Genomic DNA, 25,994 nt, shown 5'->3' with positions numbered 1-25,994 from the left:
CAGGAAAGATTTCTGGATAGGACGCTGAAAGGGGGCGGGCCCAGCATGAGCTGGACAGACTAGCAGGTGTTCAGCTGAGACTGCCAGTTGGAAGCAACAGATGGGCATTGCAGAGGGGTGGCAGTGGTGGTACCGGGATAGCGCTGTCGCCAAACACTGAGTGAGACACCCGAGAGTAACAGAGTAAACCGGGAGAAAACGGCCCAGAGAACTACTTTTTAAGTCACCCAAACAGACGGTTGGGAAGAAGAGGTAAAGTAAAAGGAATGCATGCGTGTCTGCTTCAGGAGAGGAGACCAGGGTTTCCTAAGAGCAAATGGGAGCCCGAGGGCTGTGATGAATAACCAGAGAGAACGGGGGCTGGAGGTGCCTGACGCGTGCAGGAGAAAGTGGGGAAGGAGGCAGAGGTTCCCCGGGGGGAGGCGGGGCACGAGAGATGCGGGTGGTGCCGGAGAGAAGGCTAGGGCTATACGGAGCGTAATCAAGGGAACGACGACTGAAAGGGCTGCAGGGACAGAGGGAAGGGCTGACCAGGAATAACGGGGGAGGCGGCGGACGGTCTGGGGAGGACCGCGGCGGCAGAGACGTCGGCCCCCTCCTCCACCGCCCACCAGCGCCAGCCCGACTACCTTCGGGGCCTATGGTGCTGACAAGCAGCTCCGCTCTGCCCTGGGCCCTGCCCGCCGCGGCCAGCACCGGGAGGCTCCCCGGGGCGCCCTCGCTCACGAACAGTCTCATTTCGCCGTGTGCGCCACGCTGATGCAACCGGAACCGGCCTCCGGCTGGTGGGTTGAGCGTCCCCCGCGACGCTCGCCGGGAAATGGAGTTCGGACCTCGGCCAAGCCCGGGGCACCGTTCTTGGAAATTAGACTACATCTCCCATCATGCAACACAAGGAAACAGGCCGAGAGTATCACAGAGATGGAGAGGCCGCAGAGGCTGCTGTGCTAGAGTGGCGCTTCTTGGGTGGGCGGGCCAGAGGAACCGTTTCCGCCTAGAGCCCTGCTCGGTGGGTCTCTACCGTGGCTGAGAGGCGGTGAGGGAAGCCTGGGCCGCTGCTAGTCTTGCTGGAGTGGCGTGGACCTGACGGGGGCTGCCAGCGAGGCTGACTCTCGATTCAGGGTCATAAGAAAAAGAATACAGAAAAAAAAAAAAAAAAGAATAAGAATACAGTTGAGGGGGACGCCCGGGTGGCTCCGCGGTTGAGCACCTGCCTTTGGCCTGGGGCGTGGTCCTGGGGATCGAGCCCCGCATCGGGTTCCCTCTCTGCTTGTCTCTGCCTCTCTTTCTGTGTGTTGCTCCTGAATTAAAAAAAAAATACAATTGAGGGGCCCCTGGGTGGTTCAGTGGGTTGGGCGTCGGTCCTTGACTCGGGTGACCCCAGAATCCTGAAACGCAGCCCCACATCTGGCTTCCTGCTCAGTGGGAAGCCTTCTCCTCGCTCTGCTGCTTCCCCCTGCTTGTACTCTCTTGCTCTTTCTGTCAGGTAAATAAATAAAATATTTTTTAAAAAGCGGGGGGGGGGGGATTATACAGTTGAGACACACCATGAACTTACTTTAGTGACACAATGGAAATTAAAATAGGTATCCTGTTAACAAAAAAGCATGGGACTATTAAATACTGATTTGATACCATTCTGCAGCTAGACAGTTTCATTGAAGGTGAGGGGCAGCTCACGTATGGAGAAGGTCAGACCCAGGGAAGGAAGTAAGAAGGCTAAGAGTTTGGCAGTAAGTATATACTTTATGAGGAGGCACATATCAGTAATTGAGAAAGGGCTCCTTCTTACTCATTTTTGCATCCCTTTAAGAATGATTAATATCTGGGGCACCTGGCTGGCTCAATCAGACGAGCACATGGCTTGATCTTGGGTTCATGAGTTCCAGCCCCGTGTTGGGTGTAGAGATTACTTAAATAAATACACTTAAAATAAATAAACAAACTTAGAGATGCCTGGGTGGCTCAGTGGTTGATCGTCCGCCTTTGGCTCCGGGCATGATCCCAGAATCCTGGGTCCGGGTTCAAGTCAGGCTTCCTGAAGGGAGCCTGTTTCTCCCTCTGCCTGTGTCTCTGCCTCTCTCTCCCCCCCCCTCTCTCTCTCTCCCATGAATAGATAAATGAAATATTTAAAAAAAATAAATAAGCAAATAAATAAACTTAAAAAAGAATAATACCTAATAGTGCTCATGAATTAGGCACTGTTCTAAGTACTTTAATGTATATATTAATTCTCAAAAAACCCCGTGGAGGTTCTGGACCTGTTGAAGTGAGGCCTTGCAGCTTCTGCCCAGGCTTCTTAGAACACTCCAGTAGGTCTGAGCAGCCAAGTAAGAAGTCTCACTACCTTGAGACTGCCATGCTGGAGAGGTCTCATGTTGACACTCTGGCTGACAGCTCCAGCTGATCCTGGCATTCCAACCATTCCGATCAAGGAGTCAGATATGTGAGTGAAGCTCTCCAGACCAACCCATCTGCCTGCTGAATATCACTAAGCGACCCTAGCCAATGCCACATGGGATAGAAGAATCACCCAGCTGAGCCCTATCCAAACTTCTGTTCCATAAAATTGTGAGATATAAGAAAAAGGTTATTTAAGAAAATACAAACAATGAGCTTGTTTCTCTCTTGTTTTATAGATGAGGAAACTGAGGCACAGGGAGTTTACTTTGTGCCAGGCACTGTATGAAGCATTGAAGATACAATTATGAACAAAACAGATACACGTTTATGCCTTGGCAGCGCTCATAGACTTCCTTATAAGTAAAATTATATATATATATATATATATATGTATATATATATATTTTAAAGTTTCATGAAAGTCATAATGGGCAATGTAAAACTTGCCATGGGAGCTCCTATTTAGGGCCCCTACCCAATTCTAAGTAGTTAAGAGAGGCCTTCTTGTGCAAATAACCTTTCAGCTGAGATCAGAATGATAAGAGTTAGCCAGTGAAGATTGGTGGGATTGGAGAGGAAGTGTTTCAGGCAGAAGGAAAAAAAAAAACATGGAAAGGACAGGAGACCTCAGTGCACTTTAGGAATGTGAGGAATTAGTGTGTGGCAAGAGTATGGAGTTTGTGGTAGGAAGCATGAAAAGGCTAGGCTCGAGGGAGAAAGTCTCTGTAAACCATACTGTAAAATTTGGACTTGACTCTGAGGACAATGAGAAGCCTTTAAAAGGTTAAGTCAGGGACATACATGGCAAGGCATTTTTGTGCTTTTGGAAGGTCACTCTGGCTGCTATGCTGGCAATGGACTAGAGGTGAGCAGAACCATATGCAGAGAGACTAGTTCAGAGGCTATATCATCCAGACTAAAGATGATAGTTGTAGAGATTAAAGGAAGTAGGTAGATTGAAAAGATATAGTAATCAGTTAAATAGGAGTGGTAAGAAAGCAGGAGAAATTAAGGTTGGCTGCCAGGCTTCTGGCATGGACAATTGGGTATACCCTGCATGTGCACCAACAGGTGATAGTATTTGCCCTATCATAGTGATTATCATGATGCATTTTCTTATGACATGGCAGGGGCCATATTTGTCCTCTTAATTGACAATGCCTAGCATGTTGGTTCCTGCCTAGCACATATGGTAGCAAGTGTTCAACAAATATTTATTGAACTTAAATTTTTTAATTTTTAAAAAGATTTTATTTATTTATTCATGAGAGACAGAGAGAGAGAGAGGCAGAGACACAGGCAGAGGGAGAAGCAGGCTCCATGCAGGGAGCCTGATGTGGGACTTGATCCCAGGTCTCCAGGATCAGGCCCTGGGCTGAAGGCAGGCGCTAAACCACTGAGCCACCCAGGCTGCCCCTGAACTTAAATTTAACCAAAAAGTGGTACTGGAGGAGAAACAGTTTTGTGGGGGAAGCGGACAAGTTCCGTTTAGAACATACTGTGTTTGTAATACTTTGGGTATTGTGATATATCCATGTGGAGTTTTTCAGTGGAGAGTGGATTAAACTAGAGCTCCAGAGAAAGATCCGGACCAGAGATAGGGTACTCAGCAGCATATGGAGGTCATTTAAGCTGGGAAGAAAATAAGACCACACAGAGTGTATGGAGCGCAAAGGGCACAAGATCTGTGACAGACCTCTGGGGCCTAAGAAGCAAGTGAAGTCCTTCCTTAGGCATTGGAGAAGGGACTGCTAAGAAGGTAAGAAGGACACCAGCAGTGTTTGTAGAAGGTGAGAATAGTCCATTGTGTTGGCTGCCGCTGAGATGTCAACCAACCTAAGGACTGTGAAGTATCCCTGTAAAGTCAAAGTGATCCTAGTGAGGAGGGACCTTGCAGAGGTGAGAGGAAATGGAGACCCCCCCCCCATATGTAGGCAACTCTTTCAAGAAGTTTGACTGTAGGGGGATCCCTGGGTGGCTTGGTGGTTTAGCGCCTGCCTTTGGCCCAGGGCGGAATCCTGGAGTCCCAGGATCAGGATCCCCCGGATCCGAGTCCCACGTCAGTCCCTCCTCCTGTGTCTCTGCCTCTCTCTCTCTCTCTCTCTCTCTCTCTCTCTCTGTCTATCATAAATAAATAAATAAATAAATAAATAAATAAATAATAAATCAATAAATACATCTTTAAAAAAAAGTTTCACTGTAAAGAGGAGAAGAGAGGGATAGGGTGGTAACCAAGGAGGATAGTAAAGGGAAGTTTGGCTAAAGATGGCTGAGACTTGAATATGTTCAAACGCCAAAGGGAAGGAGGCAATAAAAAGGGAGGGGACACAGTGCAAGAGAGTAGGCCCATAAGGCAGAGAGGAAGAGCTCTGAGCACTTACAAACCCCAGATGAATGAATGATGAGCGAATGGGATAAAGTCGCTGACTCTTGTGGAGGCAGGAAGGAATAGCTGAGGGGTAGGGTTCTCCATATGTTGAAAGTGGAGCCCACTGAGGACAGAAGGTCACTGAGGCTGAATCCCAGTACTGGGAACCAGCCCTCAGATCACAGGTCAGGGGAGGAGAGCTGGCTCTTTGATGTCACCAAGGGGGGGCGGGCAGTCCCTACCCTACCTCTCCAAAGCCAGACAGAGCCTCACCTTGTGCAGTGGGGAAACTGACAAAAGGGGAAAACAAGAGTGGTTAGGTAAGGTGGAAGCATTAATGTGTGTTTTAAAGCTCCGAAAATCAACAGGGGAAGTCAGTCCCCACCTTCCACCAAGGAAAAGCCAACATCAGTCCCGATCCCCCCATATGCTGTGAGAGCACCCCATAATGTGTGTCCAGAGTCCTTGATTCAGTCATAATTAATAAATGCATTGTGTCATTAGTTAAGAGCTGTCCCTAAGCTCCAAGAGGGCAAGACCTGTGTCTATCTCCCCCACCCCCCCATATCTCAGTGGGTAACACTGTTCCTTTCACCCAGGAGACGCTCAGCCAATCCTTGTTCAGAGCATGAAAGAAGGGGCCCACACGCTGAAGTAGGGCTCTGCCCAGGACGCTTAAGTACAAAGGATTGTTTCAAGGCCTCTCCGCTCCCCAAACACATCTTGCTTGGATTGAGAGGATGGTGGTATTTTCACCTCTTCCTCTGACATGGAGCCCCTTTGTGTTTCTCCCAGCCACTTTCTCTTTCTCTCTACTTTAGTCTTATTATTTCTCTGGCTCTGGTTTCTCTGTGGCTCTTTCTCTCCGAGTCTGCACAGGAAGCACGCAACTTTAGGTCTGAGGCTATTGGTAACGGAAACACTGGTGCCTGTGTAAATTTAATAAAGGTCACAAACTTTGTTTTCATTTTTGTCTTTAATTCCTGCCTCTTTGCCTCTGTGTTCCGTCGCGGACCTGATTCTTTCTCCTCATCTTCCTGTGTCCAGCTCAAAAGTCCTACCGCCACCCGGGACCACCACCTGCTCCTGCCCGTGGATCTCCTGATGGGCCCCAGAAGGTACTTGGAGGAAAATCACCAGCTAGCCTGTCTCCTCTGATTTCCTGCCCTGCTGGCCCCAGAGCTCTGCTGACCACATCCTCTCCCACCTTACTTATATACTTCCTCCCCAGTCACATCACCCAGGAGTTCTCAGTCCCCTAAACCTGCCACTGACCCTTACCCAGGCTCTCTGCTTTACCCTCTGCTCTCATTCCGAGGTTTCCGTCCCTACATTTCCCCCCCGACGCTGCTCTTCGAACCATGTCTCTCTGCTTGGAAGCAGCCAGTCGTGTCCTTTTCTGGATCTCCAGCACCCCTTCTTCCCACAGGTGACAGTATTGCCTGCAATGCTGTCAGGCCGGTGGTGGTCAAGTACCCGGGGGAACCTTGGACTGGGGCCCCAAAACCCTTCTCGGGGATCCCAGCTGTGTGCCCTCTATGCCTTCACTTACACTGGGGCAGATGGCCGACAAGTGTCCCTGGCTGAAGGGGATAGGTTTCTACTGCTTCGAAAGACCAACTCAGACTGGTGGTTGGCAAGGCGCCTGGGAGCACCCGCCACTTCTCGACCCATCTTTGTCCCAGCTGCCTACGTGACAGAGGAATCTAGCCCTTCCCAGAGCCCAACCACCACCAATCCTAGCCAATCCCTCTGGACTCCTGGTGAGTACTCCCTTCCCCTTCCTACCTCCATGGCTTCCAGGAATTTCTGGAAGGATCTCCCTCCCTCCAAGCATCTGGTGACCCTCTTGTCTTATTTCCCTCTGATCAGCTTACTCTTCACCCCCATCACCATGTCCCCATTGCCTCTCTTCCTAGTCTAAACTTTCTAGGTCTCGTGTACTTCCCCATAGCCACCCCTGCTCTTGTCTTCCTATGACTTCCCAGGATGAGGGATCCAGCCAAGATCACCCCTCTGATCACCTACCCTCACCCTTTCCATTTCTCTGTTTCCAGGGCCAAAGTTGCGTCTTGGCTCCAGAGAGGAGCTGCACCTGCCTCAGGAAGCCCCAGGCAGAACCCAGACAAGCTCTAAGCAGCCTCCTCCTCTTCCCCCCAAAATGTGTAGAAGTGTCAGTGTTACCAATTTGAGGCCTAGCCTCCTGAAGCCCTTCCAGGAAGGAGCAAGTGGCAGATCCCTCTCACAGGAAGACTTACTGACAGAGGCCAGTGCCAACAAGGTGAGTCACAGGCCCCTCTGAACACAGTGAGCAGTTATTGACTGCCGGGCCTGTTCTAGACGCGACCACAGACAAGGCAGACAGACTCTCTGCCCTCACGGGATTCCCACGGGGGTGACAAACAGAGACCTGTACTGGATGGTGCTGCTAAGTGCTACCAAGAAGCATAAATGGGCTAAGAGAGTGATGGAGGTGATCTGGGAAGGCCTCTCCCAGGAAATGGCATTTAGCTGAATCTGAATAAGGAGAAGGAGGAAATAGCGGGGAACCAAACTCTGGAATGAGAAGGAATTCTAGCCAAGGGATAGCACGTGGCAAAGGTCCCGAGGATATGGGAACCTGGCAGGTGACGGGGGACTGAAAGAAGACCAACCAGCTATGTTTTTCTTTCTACCTCCTGACTCCTGGCCCAGGGCAAGGTTTTTCCTGTGTCCCCTCTTGCCAGCTCAGGTCACCAGCAAGTCCCATTTAGAGATGTAACTTCCTCGCTCTTCTGGAAGACTTAGCTCCTCCCCTCTCTTACTTACTGGTGGATTAAAACAGCCCCTCCTCTTTCATGCTCCCCTAGTAAGGGTCCCTGAGCCCTCTCCCTCTCTTCCCTTTCACAGAGGAGAGGGTGAGGGTGGGGCGCTCCCCTCAACCATCCTCCCCAACACACAGAAAGCCTGTTCCCCTTTCCTGAGGCCCTGGGGTAGGGGCGGGGTGGGGGAGAAGGGAAGTTGGCAACAGGAAGTGAGGAGGAGAAAAGCAGAGCCGAGGGAGGGAGTTTAAAAAAAAAAAAAAACAAAACTAGCTGGGGATTAGGGTTTCTTCCCCAGTACCTGGGTCACCCCAGCCAGGAGCTGGGGGTGAGGAAAGAGTAGGGGAGAGAGGAGGAGGTGGTTAGGCGGAGAGAAGACTGGGGAGGCACACAGACAGAATAACTATCTTCTTCTCCCCCCTTTCCTGGCAGGCAAGACCCCAGCCCCTCATGTCAGAGCACCCTGTGTACTGCAACCTAGTGGACCTTCGCCGCTGCCCCCGGTCTCCCCCCACAAGCCCCGCGTGCGCCCCACTGCAGAGGCTGGACTCCTGGGAGCAGCATTTGGACCTCAACTCCGGACGCTGCTTCTACATACATTCGCTGACTGGCTGCAAGTCCTGGAAGCCCCCACGCCGCACTCGCCTGCGGGAGATGGTGAGACTCCCCCCTGCCCGCTCCTTTGTCCCCTCAATCCCCTCCTTTCCCCTCCTGATCCCCAAGGGAGCGTGTTTTCTCCCTGGGACTGCCATCGGAAAATTGTTGAGAAGGGTGTTGACAGCGAGTTGAGGTGGCATCTGGCTGTCGCTTTGCACCTCACCCTACCCCCCAGAACCCCGGCTCCATGGAGGAGATGCAGACCCTGAGTCGGGACAACGGCCTCCTGCCACCTCAGGCAAAGGGCTCCGAAGCTGACCCAGCGCCCCCAGAACTGCGCGGCCCCCAGGTGAGATTCCCCCCTCCTCCTGGTCGCCCGGAGGAAAAGGCGTCTTTTTACTACTCTTTTATGCAAGACATCCTTCTTCATTACCCATCGCACCCCCTGCCTCTCACCCACATCCGCACCCTTCTTCCCCCTATAGCAGCGACTCTGAAGTTGTCGTTTCCTCCACCTGTCCCCCCAATTCCCTCCCCCAGGGCTCACCCTGCCTCCGCCAGCGCACCTCCCAGCTCCAGCCGGCAGACCTGCCCTCAGCCTTGCAGCCCTCCCGACCTCTGCCGCAGGTCTTGGACGACCCCCACGTAGGTCACCCACTTCCTTGGGCCCACCAAGGTCCTCGCTGCCCCGCCCCACCCCCAATTCCTGCTCCAATAGAAACGTCTTCCTCTTTCTGAGGTTCTCTGGGTATCCTCTCTTGCACAGCCACCCCCAGCAGCCAACCGTAGAGGACCTCGCTCCTGGGCCACCCCCTTGGGAAAGCCCTGGCGGCTGGGGGGGGGCGGGCTGGGGGGCTCATTAGTACCCCTCGCTCCGCTCCGCAGGAGGTGGAAAAGTCGGGCCAGCTCAACGTGACCAAGATCGCCCAGGGGGGGCGAAAGCTCAGGTGAGCGGGGCGAACGCAGCGAGGCCTGGGCGGCGGGGTCGTGGGGCCGAGTGTGCGGACCGCGCCGCCGCCCGCCGCTCTGAGTGGCCTTCGCACCGCTCCCCCTGCCCCCTGCCCCCTCCGCCCCTGCAGGAAGAACTGGAGCCCGTCTTGGGTGGTGTTGGCAGGTAACAGCTTGGTGTTCTACCGGGAGCCGCCGGCCGCCGCGCCCTCCTCCCTCTGGGTGAGTGGGGGGTCGCAGCAGGGGTTCTGGACGCCGGTGGGGCGGGGGTGGGGGAGGGAGGTAGAGGAGCCAGCCCGGCCGCGTCCTCGCAGTCCCCCGGGTGGGAGCGAGGCGACGGTGGAGCGGCGCCCGGGCCTCAGTTTCTCCTGATTGCCAGGGACCAGCGGGTAGCCGACCCGAAAGCAGCGTGGACCTGCGTGGGGCAGCCCTGGCCCACGGTCGCCACCTGTCCAGCCGCCGCAACGTCCTGCACGTGAGTGCCCTCCCGCGTGTACCCCAAAGTCCACCCGACCCGAGGTGCGCGCGGGTCGCCGCTGGCCCCCCGGCTTTTCGGCTCCTCTCCGCTGACTCCAGCCCTTTGTGCGCTGGTGCCTCAGATCCGCACGGTCCCTGGGCACGAGTTCCTGCTGCAGTCAGACCACGAGGCCGAGCTGCGAGCCTGGCACCGCGCGCTGCGGGCGGTCATCGAGCGCCTGGTGAGGGGGCGGGAGGTGGCAGGTGGCGGGCGCCGGCGGGAGGCGGGGGGGGGGGGGGGGGGGGCGCGGTGGGATTCCGCGGTGGTAGGGACCGGCGCTCCGGGGCAGGGGCAGGGCCGGGGCCGGGCCGGGTCCCCTGGCGTCGCCCGGAGCGGCAGGTTTGTCTCTTCTCCAATCTCCGACTCGGGCCGCCCCCTTCGGGCCTAGGACCGGGAGAACCCGCTGGAGCTGCGCCTGTCGGGGTCGGGGCCCGCGGAGCTGGAGGAGCTGAGCGGCGGGGAGGACGACGAAGAGGAGTCGGAGCCGGTGTCCAAGCCGCTGCTGCGGCTCAGCGGCCGCCGGAGCTCGGGTGAGGGCAGGGCCGGGGCGACCCCGGGGACCCGGGGCGACCCGGGCTCGGGGGCGGCTCTCACGCCGGCCCACCTGCCTCCCGCAGGGCGCTGTCCCGAAGGCACCGAGCAGAACCGCGTGCGGAACAAGCTGAAGCGGCTCATCGCCAAGAGACCGCCCTTGCAGAGCCTGCAGGAGCGCGGCCTGCTCCGCGGTGAGTGGGCCGCGTGCCCTCCTGCCTGCCCCTGCAGTGTTTCTGCAAAGCGCCTTTTCGGTCCTGATCTGGGCATCAGCCCCCTTCCTGGGTGAGCAAGCCTCAGTGAGACTCAGGGGAGAGCGCCCTAGAGCTGGATCACTGGTCTTCTGCTCCTCTACTGCTTATTTTTTTTGGGGGGGGAGGGTGTACCTCCTTGCCCAGGCCTAGGAAAGGCAGCAGGGAGGGCCAGCCCAACTTTGGGGTGAAAACCTGTGCTGAGAAGAGCTTCCATGGGTGATGCTGCCACAGGCTGCCCACCTCACTCTGTCCGTCTCCAGATCAGGTGTTCGGCTGCCAGTTGGAATCACTGTGCCAGCGGGAAGGGGACACGGTGCCCAGCTTTGTGCGGCTCTGCATTGCTGCTGTGGATAAGAGAGGTCACTTTTCCAGAGACCCCACAACCTCCCCTTCCAACAGGCCAAAGCCTGGGAGTCCCCCATCCCCGTCCCTAGTCTTCCTGCAGCTTCTTCCTCTCTACCCTTGCATCTCTCGCCTGTTCCCCCCTTACAGAACTTAGAGCAGGAGTCCTTATCTGCTCCCTGCCTCATGTCCTAGGTCTAGACGTGGATGGCATTTACCGGGTGAGCGGGAACCTGGCTGTGGTCCAGAAACTTCGCTTCCTGGTGGACAGAGGTGAGGAGGCTAGTGGGCACGTAGGCACTAAGAATTCATGCCTCAGAACCACAGGCAGTTTCTCAGGGCCCCAGGAGAACAGGGAGGTCTGGCTAAAACTGCGTCTTAGCTCTTGACCTCTTCTCATCCGTGTGGCAGAGCGGGCGATCACCTCCGATGGGCGGTACGTGTTCCCAGAACAACCAGGACAAGGTACTTACATGGAAGGCCCCTCAGACCCTAAAACATCCGACATCCTCCCTGCTCCTTCTGGATCCCTCTACGTCCTGCTCCTGGGTGGCTTGTCCCCATCCCCCACCTCTGCTGCCTTGCTTCCGTGTGGATCTCCCATGGTCCACCTTGACTGGATCTCCTCCCAAACTCATGACCTCCCAGTCTCTGGGTCTCTCTGGTCCTCCATAAGCCCCGAGCCCCTCTGTACCTCCTTCTCCTCCCAGAAGGCCGACTAGATTTGGACAGTGCTGAGTGGGATGATATTCACGTGGTCACAGGAGCCCTGAAGCTTTTTCTCAGGGAGCTACCCCAGCCTCTGGTGCCTCCACTGCTCCTGCCGGATTTTCGTGCTGCCCTTGGTAAGGGACGAGAGTGTTGGGCAATACTCTTAGGTATGGGGGTGAGGCATATAGGGTCAAGACTAGAGTTTCCCTTACACCTTGAGATCCCATCCTGAGCACAGAGGTGGAAAACAGGTTTCAACTCCTGTACCAACTCCAGTTATTTGTGTGTGTGAGAGAATGGAATATTTAGAGGGCTGAGTTAAAAAGAAGTTTAGGGACGCCTGGGTGGCTCAGCGGTCTGCCTTTGACTCAGGGCATCATCCCTGAGTCCCAGATGGAGTCCCATATCAGACTCCCTGCAGGGAGCCTGCTTCTCCCTCTTCCTGTGTCTCCACCTCTCTCTCTCTCTCTCCCTCTCTCTCTGTCTCTTATGAATAAATAGGTAAACTCTTAAAATAAAAATAAAAAGTCTAAAGCTGCAGTTAGGGGCACCTGGCTGGCTCAGTCGGTAGAGTGTGCAACTCTTGATCTCATGGTCGGGACTTTGAGGCTCATGCTGGGTGTAGAGATTACTTAATAAAATATTTTAAAAATGATAATAAAGCTGCAGTTGGGCTCAGTGGAAAAGAAAGCTGTGGTGGATTAATGGTGCCTTCCGTGGGGGTGGGAAAGAGTAGCGAGTCTACCCTAGCCTCACGCCTGTGCCCTTCCCTCACTCTTTCCCTCTAGCACTCTCCAAATCAGAACAGCGCATGTCTCAAATCCGAGAATTAATAGGCTCAATGCCCAGGCCCAACCATGACACTCTGCGGTACCTCCTGGAACATTTATGCAGGTCAGGAAGACTGAACATCTTTGTGCACGTGGAGGAAGGGTAGAGCGGGGTATGCAGCAGGGACTGTGTTCAGATGCAGTGAAGATAGGGGACACTTATGTTTCTCACCTGCTCCGAGGGCAGATGGAGGAAACAGGCAACCTCTGTGCAGGGCATCAGGCGGGGAAGCGGGGATCAGGAGAGGCCCAGGGATGCTGTGAGGGAAATGAGGGCGATCTCACCTCTCCCTTCTCCCTGCCTCTTTGTCTCCTGTTGGGACAGTGGTCATGGCTTATTTGGCTGAGCTGGGCCTGGGCAGTGACTTGTGGCTTATTTGGCTGAGCTGGGCCTGGGCAGTGACTTCTGAGAGAGGATAGCCGTTTGAATTAGAGTTGCCCAGTCTGTGAGACTCTAGGGATGGTCTCTGAAGCTGGGAAGAGGCTGGCAAATCTTGGGTTTTATCTTCCAAGTTGTATCCTGATGGGACCCTTCTCCCCAAGGGTCTCATCTCCATTCCCCTTGTGGGGCTCTCGGCTTCATTTCCTTCAGCCACCACACAGAGGGGTCCCGAAGCGAACTCTTTCCTGCTCTGTCCTTTGAAGGGTTAGATTTATTTGAAGTGGTGAAGCTGCTGCCTTACAGCCCCTTCTCCTGATCTTTGCCCACAGGGTGATAGCACACTCAGATAAGAACCGCATGACCCCCCACAACCTGGGAATCGTGTTTGGGCCTACCCTGTTTCGGCCAGAGCAAGAGACATCTGACCCAGCTGCCCATGCTCTCTACCCTGGGCAACTAGTCCAACTCATGCTCACTGACTTCAGCAGCCTTTTCCCCTGATTGGGGCAAGGAGGAAGACAAAATGTGTTTCCACTGATCTCTGCTGGGTACCCTTTAGTGGGGGGTGAGGATAGTGGATGTTCTGTTTTGAGGACATCCCATTAAATCCTGTGTCTCCCAGAGGACTGTCTTTGTGAGTCTGACTTGAGGGGTTGGGATAGGGTGGGGGAGCCTCCCTAAAAAGGGAAGTGAGTAGATTAACCCCTACTTTTCTTCTCGTTCCTTGTCATCATTCCTCCCCCAAGATAGTAACAGGTAAAGGAGGGCACTTTCTGATGCAGTTCCTTTATTATCCAGAAACAGTGTCATTGTCAAATTTCCCCCCCAAACATATACAGACCAGAGAGTATACACCCCCAACCCATACCTCCCATGCTGGGGCATCCCAGGGAGCTATGGCTCCTCCTCCTTTCCTTCTCTGTGGGGATGGAAACCCCTTAGGCAATGGATCTGTGGTTGCTGGGATTCCTCTCTTTAGGCGCTGGAGTTGAGGAATTGTGTCTCCCCAGGCAGGGATCCCAGTAAGATACTCATGTTGCCCACAGCCATGTTGGGGGGCCCAGAGGGAGGTGGGGTGTGTTCAGAGCTGTCCCCCTGATCATGGGAAGGAGGAGGACTCAGCCCCTGGGCCTCATCCAGAATAGCCACAAAGTCCAGCTGAGTGTTGTCAAGGTCAAGAGAGTCCAGAGGGTTGCATACCTGCCCTTCGGGAGGAGCGTACAAGGCAGGACCCCCTCCCAGCCTGCCCACCTCAGGATGACCACAACTGGGGTTGGTGCCTCCCACCTTGAGGGTCCCATAGCAAGTGGGCAGTGGGGGCAGAAGTCGGGGTGGTGCTGCTGCTCTATGGGAAGTCTTGTTGGCCCCCACTGTAAAATTTTCATGGCACGGTGGAGGGGCAGGATAGGAGCCTGACTTGTGATTGGGCAGGTTAGGTGCAAAGCCAGGCCCATATGTGGCCACTGGGCCCTTGGCAGGGCTTGAGCTAACCTGGGAACCCCCTAAAAACTTGGGACTCTGGTAGAGAGTTTCCTGCACTGGGGGATCTACCCTGCCCCCACCATCCCAGAGCAGTTCCTGTTGAGACTGAACATAATTACACACCAGCTGAGCCTTGAGTTGTCCGGTGGAGTGACTGGGGGAATCAAAATCCAGGGCAGGCCTGGGTTCTGAGGGAAGATAATCAGGGGGTGGCTGGGTATAGGCACCTGACTGGGGATACTGGGGAGGAGGAGGCTGGGGGTAGTGGGAGAACAGAGGCTGTGGGTGAGGAGGCCCATCACTGGGGTGAGCATTGAGGCAGGGTGCCAGTCCTGTGGAATCAGAACCCACTGGACACCCTTGTTCCGGCTTGACCTGCACTTGTCCATAATGTTCAAGACGAGGACACTGGCTGTAGACTCCAGCTGGAGCCTTGGGGCCTGGGTATAGCCCGGAGTGGGAAGGGAACTCACCCCATGGTTCAGAGGGTGGTTCAGGATAGGAGACCTGCTGGGGACAGGGGTTTGGCCCATAGTTGGTGGGTGGGCCAGGCCCAAGAGGTAGGGAGCCTGGACCCCTAGCTCCATAAGGTTCAGCCGCTGCCCCCTCAGGTCCCCCAAATCCCAAAGTATCAGTAGGTGGGAAGTCCATATAGGGGTTCAGACCACTGCCTATCATGGAGGTCCCACCTTCTGGCTCCCCCCGTAGCCCTCTGGTATCCATGGCGACATTCTCAGTGATGCTAGGGGGCTGTGGTGAGTACACACCGGTTGCGAGTTGGTGATCGAAGTTCCGTCCTCCTCCTGCCACGGTGGGAGGTGTGTGGACACAACCCAAGCTCTTGAACCGCTGGACTCTGGCTGGGGCAGGGCGGTCAACAGCCCGGGCCGGGTCACTGGCCCTCCGGGTGACCCCTGCATTGGGGTTGTATCCTGGATACTCAGCCCGGCTTCTCCAGGGAGGTGCTGGGAGACTCCCCATCCGATCCAGGCTGGGCGCTGCCGTGGGTGGGGTCCCACCTCCCCTGGCGGAAGCATATCTTGCCCGGAGCAGGTAGTGCTGGGCAGGCGCGAGGCCCGGCAGAGAGGATGCCCCGTTCTCTGGTGGGGATCCAGGGGGGTAAGGGGAAGCCAGGGAGGAGCGGCGGCTGACAGTATAGGCTGAGCTGACGCTACTGGAGCTGCTGCTGCGGCGGTCAAGAGAAACGGGGGGGCCCAGTCGGCGGGAAACAGGGGTGCCTACAAGGGAGGAGAAAAGGCAGGGTGGTCAGGGAGCCCTCTGAACCTCACCCTGCCTCCCCCATGGGACGGCCTTGGCCTCGGATCCCAGGGACAGGCTCCTTAACTCTGACCACCCAGTTCCGGCTCCTTCCATGCCCTTTCTATGTTGCAGAACCACCGCGAACGGTTGCTTAGGTTGTACACTACACAGCCCTAGGGAACAGCATTCCCATTATACTTTGTATATCGTGATTACCTGATAGATGGAAGGAAAGTGTCTTTCTGAGGAAGGGGGACCTTTTTCTAATTGTACAAAGGTGCTACAGGGCAGCCCTGAGGAGTGAAGTCCTCCTTCCAACCTCAGAGAAGGTCCAGATCTCAGGCCAGCAACTACCCCTACACAGAGGTCTTACCAGTGTGAGTCAGGCTGGGGAGTTTGGGGCCCCGGGGCCCTATCGGCCGAAGTTGATGCAGCTGGTCCAGTCTGAGGTTCTCAAGGCGGCGAAGAGTGGACAGACTGGTGCCAGCCACGCAAGGCCCCTCATCCAGGCTGGACAGGTCCTCGGTGCTGCCCCCTGCATTTCCAGTCATTTCCACACCACTATCTGTATTGGCTGCACTGCCTGCTGGGGAGTGGTCACTGCTGCAGGACGACTGGGCCCCAGGGCTGGGCTGTGGCTTCTGTGGGGGAAATGAGGGCTGAGGGCGGCCCCTACAATCCCCCCACCCGGCCACAGTTCCCTGAACTGTGGTGAGTGGCCAAAGCCTGTGTCCCAGTGACTGCTGGGACTGAGGGCAAGCTCGCAGGCACAGGGAGGGCCGAGCAGATGAGGGCTTCGGGCAAACTGGAGAGGAGTCGATAAGAGCCTAGGCTGGAGCACAGACTGCCTCGGCTCAAGGCTCAAATCCACACTTCGTTCTGTGACCTTGGATAATTTGTCTCTATGCCTGAGTTTCGTCATCTGAAAATGTGGAAAGTTTCCTTTTTGTGAAGTTGCCGTGAGGACTTTGTGAAATTACAGTCATATTACGTGTGGATTGTACGTGTAAATGATACATAAATTAGAATAATTTACTAAACCCCATGTAAGAGTTTGTTGAGCCAATTAAATAATTAATTATACTAAAATATTTTGATTTGGGGTAACCCAAGGACCACCACTGGGATAAGAGACTGGAGCACTGTCCACAGGAGAGTGCTTTATGAGGGGGACACAGAAGAGTTGGGAGGGGACTGGAAGGACGTGGGCACGGAGGCCAGCTCACCATGGCCCCCTCCGGCACGGTCAGTCTGCTCTCTTCCCTGGTGGGGCCTCCATCCCGCTCCCTCTTGGGCTCCACAGTGGAAAGGGATGGTGCCCTGGGCAGGGGGCCATCTCCTCGGTGCCGCTTGGTCACATGGGCATCGGGACCATGTACTGTCTTGACATGTTTCCGGAGGGAGCTGGGATCCGTGTAGCGTTTGGTGCAGCCAGGGAGCTTACACACATATGGCTTCTGTTGAGTAGACAGGGAAGAGAGCAGGCAAAGGAATCAGAGCAGGAGAGTGCCGGAGGAATGGGAAGAAGGGGTGCCGTCAGCTGGGGGAGAGGGGGTCAGGGAGGAATGCACAGCACCCAAGGAATTAAGGAGAGAGTGGGATCCTCAGAGCAAAAAATGAGAGGATCAAGGGAAAGATTAGGAAAACCGACAGGCCAGGTCTGGGGGGCCTCATGAAGTCAGGAGCTGAAGGGACCAGGGTCTTCTCCAGGTGGAATGGGTCTATTTAGGTTGGCCCTTTGGCTGGTTAGAGATAGGGGTGGAGTGGGGTGGTTAGTGGAAATTTTTGGTTTCAGAAAGACCATATCTGGGTGAATTAGGCTGCAGGGGGGGGGGGACTCACCTCTGGAGTGGGTGCTGAGCTAAGGGATTTCTTATGAGGGAACCTCCCCAGGAGCTGGCTTCTCAAGTGGGGAGGGTCTCTTAGGTGGGGCATTCACCTCATTGGAATGGGTCCGATTCTGGTGCTTGGCTCGGTCACTGGCATTGCTGAAGGCTTTACTGCAGCCCTCGTGCTCACACATGTATGGCTTCTCTCCCGTGTGTGACCGTAGGTGTGTCTTCAGATTTTCGAGGCGTGAGTATGACTTCCGGCACCCCTCAAACTAGAGAATGTCGGGGTCAAAAGAGAGCTCTCAGACAGAAGGACGTGGAGATTAGAAGAAACATAAATTTCAGAAGGGACATCCATCAGGGGTTATGACTCAAGGTGAGAGAGCGATTCCCCAGAATCCAGGGAGGAGGGCAGGGGGAGCTAGGGAGACAAGAAGCCAGGCGGCATCCATCCTGGCATCCATCTGGGGCTGCAGGGACGTGGGGATGGCAGTGAGCGGCTGGGGTCAAGCCAGAGCACATCTCCCTGCAGGAGAACCTTAGGCTTTCTTTGGATGGGGTCATTCTGGGACACTGAGCCTCTCCATTAGGCAGAGGAGCAGACACAGTGCCTAGGGCCCAGAGCACTTCAGGGGGCCCACAAAAGTGTTTTAATCTCTTTTAAAAGCAAGGGAAGAAGAGCGTTTAGGTCTAAGAGAGTGTTCTCATACCCAGTATCCACATGTTCATCTTTCTACAAACACAGTCATAAAATACAAATCTGAATATTGGTTCCCTGAGGCAAGAGTTCCTAAGATCCAGGAGTCCTAGGAGCTCTGCCTGGGTGGGGAGCCCCAGTCTAGGGAGGGAGCCCGAGCTTGGGAAGGGGGTGCCTCACCGTGCACTTGTGCGGCTTCTCGCCGGTGTGCCTGCGCATGTGCACTACCAGCATGTACTGAGCCTTGAAAGGCCTCAGCTCCCTGGAGCAGCCCCCCCAGTGACACACGAACTCCTTCCGCTCCCCATGGATGTGCTCACTGTTGATGTGCTGAGGAGGAGATACAGAGGCTCTCTGAGGCTCCCTTCTGCCCCCAAGGTCCAAAAGACACCTTGACCCCTTGACCTTCCCAGCCGGCCTTATTCCTGCAAGGCTCCCCGTCATGGGGGAAGAAGCGGCAGAAAGAACATTCCGGTCCTTCCAGGTTTCTAAAACAAAGCTGCAGCTCCTGAGTTTCTGCCTACCTGACTGGCTACTCAACCTCTGGCTTCAGTACCCTTGGAACTCCGGCCCTCAGCCTAACCCCACAGTGTCCCACCAAATGTCCTACAAGATCCAGCCAGCATTCCTGTTACCCCCTGGGGCTCACGTGCACCAGCTGCTCCTGGGAGTCAAATTCCTGGCTACAACCAGCCCAGCGGCAGACCGTCTCATAGGCAGATTCAGGCTCAGGCTTCCCCTCTCTCTCCAGGTCCTCCCGCCCATCCAGTATCCCCAGCAGGGGATCCTAGGGCAGAAGAGGCAATCCTAGGTCACTTGGGTGACAGCTTCGGTTTAGCTCAGGTTTCAGAGTTAAAGTCACCCTCCCCTCACTTACCTGTGTGCCTGTGGAGTTGGGGCTGGACATATCACCCTCCAAGGGCTCCTCTGGGCACTTGCTAACCAGCAGGTCCAGCTCAGACTTCAGCTTACCCAGGGGAAGAGGTGAGGGTGATGAAGGTAGAAGTGGGCAGAAGGAAGAGGGAGCCCAGCCAGGTCTTCCTGCCCTGAGTGCCCCCACCCAAGCAGCTGGAACCCCTGGGTTTGGAAGAGACTTCCTCCTCAGACGGCACCGGGATGGGCAAAAGGTGGGATCTCATCTGGAGAGTCTGATTCAGCCCCAAGGAGTGAACCCCAGCAACCATACCCCTTTATTTTTGTGCTACTGAAAACTTTTATCTGCCCTGTCCTTCCTTCACCCCTCCCCATAAGGCCTGCCGCCCACCCACCTTGAGCTGAGGGAAATTGGGGAGCAGTATGAGGACTCTCACCTGGCAAGTCGGGAGGGGTCCCCGGGACTGAGGATGCGGCATCATCCCACCCTGAGAAGGGTCATGGGGACCACAGGGCTGGACCCCGAAGGAAGGCGAGGTCCCTTTTTGATGATTCATCTGGGGTGGGAATCCCAGAGATGGGCTGAGGAGGAGGAGGAGGAGGAGGAGGAGAGGCAGTTACTTAGGACCATCATCTCAGAAAGTTTCAGGAGTTCTTGGGCTATTTTGGAGTGTGTCTGAAAGACGTATGGGAAGTGGCTGAGGCAGTCTTGGGGAAGCACTGAGGAGGGCTTCAACACCTTTGAAATGATAAGGATTCAAATAGGGCCAGGTGCTTTGGAGGGCTTGAGGCTTTTAACGGGGTTTGGTAGGGTCTTTAGGGGCCTCTTAGCCCAAGGTTCTCTGCACCTCATGGTGCCGATGGAGAGGTGACCATAGGAGCCCCCGGGAGATGCACAGCGTGAGTTGATGAAGGCCACAAGGGAGCTGGGTGAGGTGCGGATAACTGTCTGCAGGTCCAGGCTGGCGTCTGACAGAGGTGAGATGGAGAGTGCCCGCTTCTTGGTCAACTTGACTGCACTTCGGGGAGGAGGAAAGAGTGGGGCTGGAGCAGGAAACAAGGGAGACAGCTGTGGTAAATGGGGCATGTCTTCCCGCACTCAACCCATAGGTCCTGACTCTCAACAAAAAACATGACACGTGACTCTGTTTTGCCCTACTGACCCCATCTGTGACCTCCACATCATGCCCTGACCCCTTACTCCAATCTCCAAGCATTTCCTCCAAGTTAGATCCCCCGCCCCTTGTCCCACCCACTTTCTCTTTAAAAGCAAGTGCCCCGGGAGGCCTGGGTGGCTCAGCTGTTGAGCCCCTGCCTTAGGCCTGGTCCTGGAGACCGGGATCCAGTCCCACATCGGGCTCCCTGCAAGGAGCCTGCTTCTCCCTCTCCCTGTGTCTCTGCCTCTCTTTCTCTCTCTCTGTCTCTCATGAATAAGTAAATAAAATGTTTAAAAAATAATAAAAAATTTTAAAAAAAAGCAAACACCAGAGGGGCAGAAAGGGAGGAGATGTTGAAGCCTTACCCTCAGTGCAGCTGGTGGTCTCTCTGGCTGGACCATAACTGTGGGGGCCGGACATGAGGTTGGCCTGGTGGCAGAAGGGCAGACCGGGCAGTCCTAGAAAAGAGAGACAGCCAGCATGGGGAATGGGAATGGGGGACACACAAGGCCTCACCTTCACACCCCAGAAGAGGCTCCATCCTATATCCCAAGCCTATATGACATGGAGGCTTGAGTCTTCTTGTGGATTAGAAGCCTGCGCGGGGCGGGAGATGGAAGAGGGATGCCTGGGGCTGGTTAAGAGAGCCCCTGGTCCTCAGGACCTGTAGGTTGGTATTTGCACTGACCTTCTGTCCCCATGCTGGGGGCCTGACTGGGGAGGGGCCGGAGACAGCAGGGCTCGCCATAGCTACTGACTGGCGGTGGGGTCATCGAGTTGAACATGGTGTCTCAGAGGAGAGTGTGGGGACACTGTAGGAAGGGAAGGGAGATCTGCAAGTTACAGAGGCAGGAGGGAGATAAGGAAGGTCAGATAACTAAGATCTAGAACCCTGGGCAGGGTCCCTCTAAGACACCTGTCATGGAGAATCAACGTGAAATGAGCATCCCTTAGCCAGAGGCAGGGGGAGGAAAAGAGCCCCAAAGAAGCAGAGGAAGTCCTGAGTCCTGGGGATCCTTGTGGGAACGGAGTGCCATCTTTGCCTGAGTGGTCTAAGTGCACGTGTGTGTGTGTGTGTGTGTGTGTGTGCCCGCGCGCAGAGGGGAGGGTTATGGACCTAATGAGCCTGTATGAGCCTCAGGTTATTTTATGCCGTGGGCCCTCCACATCTTCTGGCTCTGACCCGGGGCCGGCCTTGAGGGGTGGGATGGGGAACCCCTGGGGAACCCCTTTGCTGTCCTCCGTTCCTGCCCCGGAGCGCCCGTCTCCAGTCTCGGCGGCACCCAGCAGAGGGAGCTCTCGCCTCGGGCCGCGCCGGGAGGGCAGTGGGCCGGGAGGGAGCACGGAGGAGCGGCCCTTCTCTCTCTAAGGCAGAAAACCGTAGAGAAGGCGCTAAGGTTTCTGAGGGGAGCCTCCCGGGTCTGTTGGGTACAAAGAGTGGAAACTGGTGTTGTCCTGGGGCAGAATGAATCCGGGCGCCCCCCTAACTTGCTCTGTTTGGGGGGAGCAGGAAAGGGCCAGCAAGAGAAAGGCCCTGGGAGAAGGGAAGGCACAGCCACCATCCCGGGGAGAAGAGCTGCGGGAGGAGAGGGTTGGGCCGGCGCTTCCCTCCTCAAACTCCGGCTTCGGCTCCAGCCCGGGTTTTCCCGCCTCCCGGGGCCGAGGGTGGGGTGGGGTGGGGCGGGGTAGGGTGGAGAGCGCTCGGGAGCGGGCCGGCCGGCGCGGTGGGTGATCCCGGGATGCTGGGATTTAGGGTAAGGGCGGGGTGAGATGGGGAGCGGAACCCGGACCCCACGACGCAGCCCGAGCCCCGCAGCCCGGACCGTACCCTTCCTAACTCCACCTTTTCCAGCGCAGGGCCGACCCCGCATCCAAGACCTCCCAACTCGACCTTGGCACTTTGTGTGTGTGGGAGGGGGGGCACAGCTGGCTGGCAGCTGGATAGGGGGACACTTCTCCCGCCTCCTTCCTCTATGACTCACCGGGGGAAGGAGGCGGAGCCCGCAGACGACCCCCCAATACTAAGGAGACTCCCCCAAACGTGCCTACTCGGGCATCTTCCCGCGCCACTGCCCGCCGCCGAGGGGCCGCGACTAAACGGGGCGACATCCCCGCTCGCCCACGCGTGCCACAGCCCACCCACGTCTCCCCTTCGCCCTGGCGACAGGAAAATCTCGCCAACGTTTCCAGCCTCAGTTACGTTTTTTTCTGGGGTGTGGATGAGAGCTCAGGCCGGGGCAGGGGGCTGAGGGTCGCCCTGCTGGAGCCCTGAATCACCCTCGGCGTCTCCCTACTTTCCGGAGGCCCCCTCGCACCCCCGCTCCCCAACTCCCAGGAGTAGGCCCCGCCCCCTCCTCCGGGTCCCGCCTTCCCCGCCCCCGTGCCTCCTCGGCCCACCCAAGTCGCCGCCGCAGGCTCTGGCTGCAGACAGCTCCGCTTCCCCCGCCCGCCCGGGAGCCCAGTGGAGCGAGCCGCGGCAGAGGGGGCGGGAGGGGGCGGGGGGGCGGGGGGCGGGACGCATTCTTCCCTCCTCCCCTCTGTGCGGCCAGAAAGCTGGCAGCGGCGCCCGGGGGGCGGCGGGCACTGTTGGAGGGTGGGGGGGGGTCCCCGTGGCGGGGTGGAAAGGAAAGAAGAATCCAGAAACTATAGGGAAAGAAGGTGCCTGGGTAAATAAAACAAGGTGTGTATGGGAAGAGGGAGGGGTCAGGACACCTTGGGTTCTGATGATCGCAGCCGGCTTCCCAAGGGTTAACCCCTCCAGACCCCCGGGAACCCCTTAGTGACGTCAAGGGCGGGGTCTGTACTGCCTGGCTAGGGATGCCGGGGAGATAACTGGGGGGGTGTCTCTGGACCCCGCCCCCACAGGGAAAACCACCCTAATTCCGGCCCTTACAACTCCCCGGGGAAATCGCCCCGCCTTCCCCTCCCACTGGACAGTGAAGATTATCCTATGAAGACCCCCAGTTCTCCAGCCCCCAAAACCTTAAGTCCCCAGTCACTATGGGATCCCCTTTCCCTAATCCTGTCCCCAAAGCCAGCGGCCCAGGGCGGATTGTTTCGGGGTCACCGGGCCTGAAAGAGGCTTCAGAGCGGGGAGCAAGGGCAGGCAGGGTGGTCTGAGGCGGAGGAGGGGCCTCGGCCCCCAGCTCCCGTTGGGGAGGGGGGTCCAACCGGGATACTTAGGCAGGCAATGGCCAGTGGTCCCGCCCAGTCCCAGTAGGGGTCTCCCTGCGGCTGGCCCAGCTGGCCCGGTGGTCCTGAGGTCAGAGGGTCAAGCCAGGGTCTCCTCAGCTCCGCCTTGGCACCCTGACCACGGCTCTGGGGACTCAGGAGTCCTGATTCCTTGAGGAGCCTTCTAGGGCCTAAACGAGACTCCGACCCCTCCAGCCCCCTTCCTAATCCAGAAGACGCTCCGTTCCCCCAGAACACATGCACCAGCAAGCCCATCTGTCATAAGACAGGTCAGGGGTTCAAGCCGAGCCATCCCCCACTGGTTTGTCCCCTCGCACACACCCGTCTCCACCCCACCCAGGGCTCTCTCCGTGGCTGTTCCCTCCTTTCAGAAACCCTGACGTCTCCTGTGGCCCAGACACCTGGACTTCCCTCTCTACCACGCAGACCTCCAGCTAGCCGTCCCTCCTGCCTCTTCATGCCAACCTCCTGGAAGTGACCTGTCCCTAATACATAGGAGAGGCGGAGACAGACAAAGAGATCCCCGGGTGCCTGGGACAGAGACACAGAGACTGTCAGAGGAAGAAGAAGAAGAAGAAGAAGAAGAAGAAGAAGAAGAAGAAGAAGAAGAAGAAGAAAAAGAAGAAGAAGAAAAGAAGGAGGAGGGAAGAAGAAGAAGAAGAAGAAGAAGAAGAAGAAGAAGAAGAAGAAGAAGAAGAAGAAGAAAGATACAGGGAAAGGGAGATACAAATGAAAAAAATCCTTCAAACTTTCTAGATCTCGGCCCGGGCTCTCCCACCCGCTTTGTGCCTGGGTGCCCCGGGTCTCCCTCTGGGCTGGCCAGAGCCCGTCGCGAGCAGGGCATCCCCTCGCCCCCTCCCCCACCGTTCCCAGGTGGTCCCCCGCCCGCCCCCCTTCTCACCTCCTTCTGGGCGCCGGGCTCGGGATGCGCGGTCCAGGGCTGGAGTGTGGGCTGGGGGGTGTGCGGTGGGGAGGGGGGGCGCACAGGGCCACGGCAGCGCAGCCTCATGCCACCCCCACCCCCTCCTAACCTGGCCGCCAGCCCTCCCGCCGGCCCAGCCCGCCGGGCCGCGAGCCGGGACCACCCGCGAGAAGCGCAAACTTTTTTTTTCCCTTTTGCAGAAACTTTTTCTCGCTCAGGCAGCTGGCGCGCCGCCGCTCTTCCCGCTCGCCTCTCACCTCCCTTCCACTTCCCTCCCTCTTGCCGCTCTGGAGAATGAGGCGGGGTAGCAAAAGCTAGAGAGGGGGTGCCGGGCTTATTGCACCCCCAGGACCCCCAGGATCCTCCCCCTCCCTGGAGGGACCCTATACTGCCGCCCCCCCCCCCCCGCCCCGCGCTGAACACGCTGCTGCTGGTGGGCAATAAATCCCGGCATGGATCCTGGGATCGGCTGCCCACGGAGCGGCACCCCCACCCCAACCACAGTCAGAAAAAAACTAACAAATACATTGGGAGGTGGGGGGCGATGAAAAAGTTCATCCAAGAAAGATAATATTGGAGGTAGCGCCGCCGACTTTGGTTGGTGCTGCGAGTATTCCGTCATCCTGCAGGTTATCTGTTGACCTCCCTCTTTCAGGGGAACATGAAGGGGTTAGGACAGATTTGGGGTTTGGTGCAAACAGGACTGGAACAGAGTTGGCTTAGAAGTGAAGGGTCTATAGGGCATCGAAGAGAGGGCAGCGGCTGAGGCTCCGGGTGCAGAGTGTGCGGTTCACACTAAGGAACCCTGGGGAGGCACGCAAGCGCTGTAACGCGGAGACACCCCCCCCCCCCGCCCCGCCCCGCCCCGTGTCCTGCGTCTCTAAGTTCTGGAGACTGCGGGCACCTCCGCACCTCGAGGCCACCCGCTCTCCGCTCTTCCAGGCTGTCTGCTCCCTCTGCTGGCCTCTCTGGCACATGGCACACTCCCGCAGGCTGCAGGGGAAGACTGGGGGAGCTGCAGGAGTAGGAGGCTTCCCAGGTCCCCCCACCAACCCCCAGTTAGGAGCCCAGGGAGGGGTGTACGAGCCCAAAGAAACAGAAGGGCACCCTAGAAGAGGCTGCCAGTGCGGAACAGCAGCGTCTGAGAGGGGACTGCCCTGTCCCTTAGGATCTGTGTTGCCATAGTGACTGGATGCAGGGGAAGGGGCAGCTATTTTAGTCTCTGTGACCTTTCTTTATGAGAAAGGGAAAAAAACGTGGTGAGGAAAAGGAGTCCCTTCCTTTCCTGTCACCCCTTAGATAGACCTCCCACATCCTAGCTCTGCTTCCAAGAAGCACCTTCTTGGGCCTGGAGAGTTAGTAGGTCAGCTATTAAGACTGAGGGTCAAGGGGAAAAGGTGAAAGTGGGAAGAGGTCTGAGGCCCTGCAAATATAGGTTGTAATTGTGGGGGAACAGATACAGAGTCCTGTTTCACTCTCCCTCCCCCATATGACTTTGGCCCAGACACCAGTTATACCCAGAGGTCAGGCAAGACCAGCGGTCAACGGGAGAAGGAGCCCTACACATTCTCCTGCCTCAGCCGTCTGCCCTTTCTTTCAGAGAAGCTCCTTTTTTTAAAATTTTTAAAAAGATTTTATTTATTTAAAACAATTATTTTATTTATTTATTCACGAGACACACACACACACACACACACACACACAGAGGCAGAGACATAGGTGGAGGGAGAAGCAGGCTCCAAGCCCAATGCAGGACTCGATCTGGGACCCCTTGGATCACCACCTGACCTGAAGGCAGATGCTCAAGCGCTGAGCCATCCAGGCGCCCACAGAGAAGCTCTTTTAGAACACGCTGCTTTTTTCCTCCTCACCTAGGTCTCCAGATTAGTGATTCT

General features: G+C 56.5%; 3 protein-coding genes across 10 annotated transcripts in view; 1 reads left to right on the top strand and 2 right to left on the bottom strand.

Moving 5' to 3' along the window:
* MARS1 (methionyl-tRNA synthetase 1) overlaps positions 1-8,826 on the bottom strand; it is a 28,092-nt gene extending 19,266 nt beyond the window's left edge. The window contains exons 1-2 of the mRNA XM_026001860.2: positions 8,717-8,826; positions 630-1,301 (exon numbers count right to left, since the gene is read on the bottom strand). Of these exons, the coding sequence (XP_025857645.2) occupies positions 630-738 (109 nt within the window). The 5' untranslated portion in view covers positions 739-1,301; positions 8,717-8,826. The remainder of the gene's footprint in view (positions 1-629; positions 1,302-8,716) is intronic.
* ARHGAP9 (Rho GTPase activating protein 9) lies at positions 76-13,307 on the top strand. 8 transcript variants are annotated; one of them, XM_072741821.1, is made up of 19 exons: positions 76-252; positions 5,819-5,889; positions 6,201-6,534; positions 6,829-7,052; positions 8,005-8,229; positions 8,405-8,518; positions 8,710-8,814; positions 9,055-9,116; positions 9,249-9,339; positions 9,497-9,592; positions 9,717-9,815; positions 10,023-10,164; positions 10,252-10,359; positions 10,680-10,778; positions 10,957-11,034; positions 11,173-11,226; positions 11,472-11,606; positions 12,261-12,366; positions 13,014-13,307. In XM_072741821.1, the coding sequence occupies exons 3-19, from the start codon at positions 6,219-6,221 to the stop codon at positions 13,183-13,185; spliced, it is 2,226 nt and encodes a 741-aa protein (XP_072597922.1). In that variant the 5' UTR covers positions 76-252; positions 5,819-5,889; positions 6,201-6,218; the 3' UTR covers positions 13,186-13,307. The 8 variants fall into 8 exon arrangements, with proteins under 8 accessions (XP_072597922.1, XP_072597924.1, XP_072597929.1 ...); XM_072741823.1 differs by having other exon boundaries at positions 118-252; positions 11,475-11,606; XM_072741828.1 differs by lacking the exons at positions 10,680-10,778; positions 12,261-12,366 and having other exon boundaries at positions 118-252.
* A 145-nt stretch (positions 13,308-13,452) lies between these two features.
* On the bottom strand, positions 13,453-24,489 carry GLI1 (GLI family zinc finger 1). Its single transcript, XM_026001859.2, has 12 exons — positions 24,079-24,489; positions 20,674-20,797; positions 20,351-20,443; positions 19,677-19,872; positions 19,266-19,410; positions 18,833-18,922; positions 18,605-18,742; positions 18,136-18,285; positions 17,366-17,530; positions 16,653-16,883; positions 15,800-16,067; positions 13,453-15,404 (listed from the first exon to the last, which is right to left on the bottom strand). The coding sequence occupies exons 2-12, from the start codon at positions 20,768-20,770 to the stop codon at positions 13,660-13,662; spliced, it is 3,318 nt and encodes a 1,105-aa protein (XP_025857644.1). The 5' UTR covers positions 20,771-20,797; positions 24,079-24,489; the 3' UTR covers positions 13,453-13,659.
* Between the last annotated feature and the right edge of the window lie 1,505 nt (positions 24,490-25,994).

This window comes from Vulpes vulpes, chromosome 16 (assembly GCF_048418805.1).
Source record: "Vulpes vulpes isolate BD-2025 chromosome 16, VulVul3, whole genome shotgun sequence".
Lineage (NCBI taxonomy): Eukaryota > Metazoa > Chordata > Mammalia > Carnivora > Canidae > Vulpes > Vulpes vulpes.
This window is presented reverse-complemented; position numbering and strand designations above follow the sequence as displayed.

Coding starts and splice junctions, on each gene's coding strand:
- ARHGAP9 (XM_072741821.1), top strand. CDS start 6,219: ATGCTGTCAGGCCGGTGGTGGTCAAGTACCCGGGGGAACCTTGGACTG. Junction 8,815..9,054: donor AGGTCTTGGACGACCCCCAC/GTAGGTCACCCA, acceptor TCCGCTCCGCAG/GAGGTGGAAAAGTCGGGCCA. Junction 12,367..13,013: donor CTCCTGGAACATTTATGCAG/GTCAGGAAGACT, acceptor CTTTGCCCACAG/GGTGATAGCACACTCAGATA.
- GLI1 (XM_026001859.2), bottom strand. CDS start 20,770: ATGTTCAACTCGATGACCCCACCGCCAGTCAGTAGCTATGGCGAGCCC. Junction 20,444..20,673: donor CCCCAGCATGGGGACAGAAG/GTCAGTGCAAAT, acceptor TCTCTTTTCTAG/GACTGCCCGGTCTGCCCTTC. Junction 18,743..18,832: donor CCAACTCCACAGGCACACAG/GTAAGTGAGGGG, acceptor CTTCTGCCCTAG/GATCCCCTGCTGGGGATACT.